This window comes from Lolium rigidum, chromosome 6 (genome assembly GCF_022539505.1).
Source record: "Lolium rigidum isolate FL_2022 chromosome 6, APGP_CSIRO_Lrig_0.1, whole genome shotgun sequence".
Lineage (NCBI taxonomy): Eukaryota > Viridiplantae > Streptophyta > Magnoliopsida > Poales > Poaceae > Lolium > Lolium rigidum.
In genome coordinates, this window is record NC_061513.1 from 320,854,815 (window position 1) to 320,860,762 (window position 5,948).

A 5,948-nucleotide genomic window follows, 5' to 3' on the forward strand; every position below is an offset into this window, starting at 1 on the left:
CCCCTTGTTGAGTTCATGCTTAATGACCACAAGTACATAATGGGGCATTAGGCTAGCCATAGTGCTAGTATCATAGCTAGTATCATGCATATTGGTCCCACAAAAATGCTGATGTGGCAGCTAATTAAGGAGGAGAGAGGAGATTAGAGTAGGTAGATACTGTATCATAGCGCATGTCACGAGAAAAGTTAATGCCAAACAAATCTTGTGCACAAAGTTGTATTGAGATTCTAAAAAGCAATAAATATAACGTGACTATGATACTACTTCATGATACTAACCACTATAGAGATAGTATCATACACAAGTATCATATGCATGATACTACTACATGATACTTACCACTATGACCAGCCTTATCTTGGGCGATATTTGTGAAGTCACATTGTCAACCCTGAGGTAAAAAATAATGCATGGTCACTTCACTACATGTTGGAAAGATGTGGAGCCAGGCTTGGAGGTTTGGCAATCTCGGTTTACCATTGTGCGAGGACCGGCCAAGTTTGGGATGAGAAAACTTTGGAAAGAATTATGACAACCGCTATAATCATGCATAATATGATGGGAAGAAGATGAGTGTGACCAACATTTCTAATGTATGGGAAGAAGAATTAGGCCAACAAATTGATGAAGCTAGAATCCAACAGTTTCTCTAGGTGCACCGAGAGATGGAGAACAGTGAGATGCATGTCTGACTCCAAGATGACTTGATTGAGGAGCTTTGGAAGGTACACGGCAACAATTGATTTGTTTGTTGAACTTATTTATTTGATGGTTCATGGTTGTAATGTGATGAACCATGTTACTTGTTTAAACTTGTAATTTGTGTTTGAACTTTTTGTTTATTGGTTGTATTGTGATGAATCTTTTTTATGTGATGAATTGCAATATACTTATTTTAATTATGTATGGTTTCATAGATAAAACAATGAGTTCATAGATTCGTAGTTAATTAGACAACACACGGATTTTTTGGAACTGAAGTTTTTCGTCTTCTGCTACGTCTATAGTTTTCTGGGATCCCAATACTTTCTCTCCCCACTCCCAAAACGTGAGTGAGGTGTTATGCTTCTGATGGAGATGCTATTATGTATTCAACATTCTCTTTTGTACAGAATTTTACGCCATCTGCTAGAAATGCTTTTAGAATCTCTCCATCAACCATACTACCAAATAGTCAAACATGTTGCGTTCTCCTTTAATTTCCTAAGCACATTTTGCTCCTCCACGAAACCACAAAACCCCTTCTCTATATTTTTGGCAAATAAATCTCCTTCATTATTACCCACTCTGTCCACAAATAGGCGTACTACTAGCTCTTGATATAAGTTAAACTGTTGAAGATTTGACTAACTTTATAGACAAAATGTAGCAACATATATGATATCAAATTGAAATATTATGAAACTGCACTTTAAAACCGCTCGAGTTGTACTAATTTGGTGTCATAAGTATCGCTATGTTTTCCTATAAAGTGGGTCAAATTTTGTTAAATTTCACTTAATACAAAGTTTAGAATTACACTATCTTTTTTTTGGCTGGAGGACTTTCCCTATGTTCACAATTAATTTATGTTCTACATAGTCAAAGTCAAAATTTGTGAACTTTGACCAAATATTTAGGAAAAAATATCAACATTTTGCAATGTAAAATTTATAGTGTTAAAATCAACATAAAGTATATTTTCGTATTATATATATTTGGTATTATAAATGTTGATATCTTTATAGTTTTCTTAGTTAAATTTTATTTTATTTTATTTTAACTAAATCTAGAATGCAAAATAGTTAAGTAGATAAAAATCGGATGAACCATTAGCCTTTGACAATGAACCATTCGATCCTGTTTTTGACATGTAGGCCAGGTTGCATTTGGGTCCACAGATCAATGGAGCAGGAGTAAGGAAAGTTTATTCCATTCTTTGGAGGTGAGGAAACGTCGCTATCAGTGCCATACGACTAAACAACACCTTCATCCCATTGGTGTGCTCTTTCCCCTCCAGTTCTTCTTCTCCACTGACTGGTTTCGGGAATCACGCTCTCCTCTCGTCACAAACAAGGTATGAAGAGTCTATGAGCCTAGCTAGGAGATTAATCATTTTTCATCACTCAAAAGCTCAGATGCTTGAGCTATTATTATTCAATTCTTAGCTACTGTTTTTGTTCTGATTTGTAAGCAGCTCACTATCAACCCTGCCATACCAGAAGCTCTTGATTTTCCCTCTGCGTGTATAAGTATATTTTATCATTTTGCTGAGTATTCGTAGGTATTCGATTTATCCCTCCGCTGTTACCAGAGAAGAGGGATGGGAGAGTCCGTCCAAACAATATAGATAGGGTTCTACCTGATTTTGATCAAAATCTGTTTAATCTCGGTCGATTTAAACATGATATACCTATTATTGGATTCACAATTGGGGATTATTTTGCTCAGAGTGTTCTGGGGCCATATGGGGCTGAGGCATCTCTTCGGGGTCACTTGCTTGTGGACCCTCTCGTGTGCCTTGCTTCTTGGCGCTTCCTCTGATGGCTTGCTGAGGATCAACCTGAGCAAGAAAAGGCTGGACAGTGAAACTCTGTCTGCCGCAAAGTTGGCAAGGCAGGAGAGATCAGATGGTGGATCTCGCCGCTATTTCGGCGTTTCAGGCGATGACATAGTTCCTCTGGACAACTACCTTGACACCCAGTACTATGGAGAGATTGGTGTCGGCACACCGCCACAAAACTTCACAGTGATATTTGACACCGGGAGCTCCAACTTGTGGGTTCCATCGTCGAAATGCTATTTTTCGGTAAGTTTTGTTGCCTAACAGACCTATTGATACTATGGTTCATTTGGATGATAGAAAACATAACTTTGATGCATTGGTGTTCTATGTATTCCAGGTAGCATGCTACTTGCACCATAAGTACAAGTCAACCAAATCGAGCACTTACAAAAAGAATGGTATGAACATACTCTCTCCGATCCATAATAAGGGAGTAATACTTTGCTTCTGTTCAATCTTGGCCTTTTCTTTTGCGAGTCAAAAAAAAGAGAATGGTTCTTGACTTGTTGCACAGTTGTAATTTTAGTTGTTAAAACTGTTCAGGGGAAGCTTGCACAATTAGCTATGGCTCTGGGTCAATTGCTGGCTTCTTCAGTGAGGACAGCGTGTTAGTTGGTGACCTTGTTGTAAAAAATCAGGTGAACTATTGAACGAATAGCTCAGTAAAACATGGGTATGCATTATTACCATTGCTGTAGCTCTATTGTGCTTTCAGAAATTTATCGAGACAACCCGTGAAGAAAGTCCTACTTTTATCATCGGAAAGTTTGATGGTATACTTGGGCTTGGATTTCCTGAGATATCTGTGGGAAGTGCCCCTCCAATTTGGTATATATTCAAGACCTTGGATAGGTAATCATGATGTCACAATCCCAACGATGTTGTTGCTTTAATGCCCGTTCCTATACTGTATGAACAAACAGGCAGAGCATGCAAGAGCAGAAACTGATTGCTAAGGACATCTTCTCGTTCTGGCTTAACCGTGACCCCGAGGCGACCGCAGGAGGTGAGCTCGTCTTTGGGGGAGTAGACAAGAAGCACTACAAGGGGGAACATACATATGTTCCTGTCACTCGCAAAGGCTACTGGCAGTTTGAAATGGGTGATCTTCTTATCGATGGCCAATCAACTGGCTTCTGTACTGGCGGTTGCGCTGCAATTGTTGACTCGGGGACATCACTGCTCGCTGGCCCAACAGTATGCATTTTTTCTGATCTCTTAAGTGGTACATCATGGGCATGTTTCAGAATATCTTTTCTAGCTGAAACTTTTGTATCTTATATGGCTGCAGACCATAGTGGCCCAAGTCAACCATGCAATTGGAGCTGAGGGTATCATCAGTACAGAATGCAAGCAGGTGGTGAGAGAGTATGGAGAGATGATCCTTGAGATGCTTGTAGCACAGGTTTTCTGCTTTCCCCTCCTACTACTTTTACAATGCTAGCAGGAATCTTGATGCATCTCAATCCCATTTTATCATATCTTGAACTAACCAATTATGAAAACAATATATTTCCTTGTGGTTGAGCAGACAAGGCCACAAAAGGTGTGCAGTCAAATCGGTCTCTGCGTGTTTGATGGTAGTCACTCTGTCAGGTACGCATGGAGTCTTCCATTTTGCCACATGTGTATTAAAAAAAGTCATACTAATAAACTTTTTTTTCACGAACTACCATGCAGCAACCCAATTGAATCTGTTGTCGAGAAAGAGAAACGGGGTTCTGATCTTCTCTGCACTGCCTGTGAGATGGCTGTTGTCTGGATACAGAACCGGCTTCGACAAAACCAAACGAAAGAGCTCATCTTGCAGTATGTGAATCAGGTCAGTACAGCTGGTTACTTCCTTCACACCATTATTTCCATGATTGCCATGTGGGTGCAGAGTGTGATAGATGAAGTCTGATTTGAATGTGGGTTGCAGCTATGTGAGCGTCTCCCGAGCCCAAATGGAGAATCAACTGTCGATTGCCATCAGATCTCGAAGATGCCTAATCTTGCCTTCACCATAGCTAACAAGACATTCAGATTGACGCCAGAGCAGGTGAAATTATTATTTTCTCCAAACTTGCTCTGAAGTGTTATAATTCTTGGAGACATGACATCTATATACCAAGTCATACCTTCAGGCTTCAGATAAGATAGTCAACTAGGACCAGTCTGAATGATGTTGGCTGGGTTCAAACTGACTGTTTGCCTTAGTCACTCTTCATACTCTGTTTCATACATTATTTGTGCAATGATCTGATCGTTTTTCCTTTGTGCTGCAGTATGTGGTAAAGCTGGAGCAGTCAGGTCAGACCATTTGCATAAGCGGGTTCATGGCGTTCGACGTTCCACCCCCTCGTGGCCCGCTCTGGTAGGCGGCATAATCATCCAAACTGCAACCTTGTGTTGCATTTCCTTTTTATTCTTGGAGATCATGTTATCTTGTTTCGATATCGCAGGATACTCGGAGATGTCTTCATGGGCGCGTACCACACTGTCTTTGACTTTGGCCAGAGCAGGATTGGGTTCGCCGAAACTGCGTGAGGCGCTCTACATCGTTCTTCGCGGTCACAGCGTGCATACATATGCCGTATATTTTTTTCCAAGCGATCCACACGGGATCGATTACATATGCCGTATATAAGTTGCGAGGTCAAGTAGAAACCTAGTAGAAAGGAATACACAGATTTATGTATACATAATTTCTCTGGCTGGCTGCTACGTACTGGTCCTGCAAACAGTACACGATATGAGGTTTATGTAACGAGCACGGTGAATCAACTTTTTTTTTCCTTTTTTTTTCGCGGGTGTATCCTGAATTCTGTGAGGAATCAGGACACGATATCACATCCTGAATTATGCGAGGAATTGGAGCACGGCGATGGAATGAGGACACGATATTATCCTATTGATCAGCAGCGTCCAGATTACCTCCCCACGGGGAGTACTCTTTCTTTCGACCTTTTCACACCGAAAGCTACAAATTTATTATTTTTATCCTCAAACAGAAAATGCCAGCGCTGATCCTCAAATTCTGCCAGACCATTGCGCTCTCCTGTCCCGAGCTCCCCTGAAATCCCAAATCGCTTAAATTCCCACGGTAGCAAGCATTGGAGGAAATGTTCTATTTGCCAATACCGAAAGGAACCTGAGCTAGTGTGAGTGCTAGGGCGCCCCCAACCATTGTTGGGGACACCATTGTAAAAACCAAGCCCAGAGAGATATATCTTGGGGGACACCACCTCCAGGGTGTCACACGGTTGGCAACAACGGATGAATCTACTTGTGTTTTTGAACCGTCTCCCAGTAACCTCGGGTTTACTGTCTCTTTCGGCGCCATCATAACTGGTGAGCTTCCTTGCTTCTTAACTAGTATTGTGCAGAGCCACTCGCCGGTCCCTGCCTCCTCCGTCGG

The 5,948-nt window shown here is 41.2% G+C and overlaps 1 protein-coding gene across 2 annotated transcripts; it reads left to right on the plus strand.

Moving 5' to 3' along the window:
• Positions 1-1,923: 1,923 nt before the first annotated feature.
• Positions 1,924-5,332, plus strand: LOC124660243 (aspartic proteinase-like). Of its 2 annotated transcripts, XM_047198038.1 has the most exons (13): positions 1,924-2,059; positions 2,434-2,791; positions 2,886-2,946; positions 3,092-3,186; positions 3,264-3,376; positions 3,472-3,745; positions 3,840-3,953; positions 4,080-4,144; positions 4,229-4,370; positions 4,470-4,589; positions 4,816-4,904; positions 4,993-5,119; positions 5,163-5,332. In XM_047198038.1, exons 2-12 carry the CDS (start codon positions 2,450-2,452, stop codon positions 5,075-5,077), a joined length of 1,500 nt encoding a protein of 499 aa, XP_047053994.1. In that variant the 5' UTR covers positions 1,924-2,059; positions 2,434-2,449; the 3' UTR covers positions 5,078-5,119; positions 5,163-5,332. The 2 variants fall into 2 exon arrangements, with proteins under 2 accessions (XP_047053994.1, XP_047053993.1); XM_047198037.1 differs by having other exon boundaries at positions 4,993-5,332.
• The last annotated feature ends 616 nt before the right edge of the window (positions 5,333-5,948 follow it).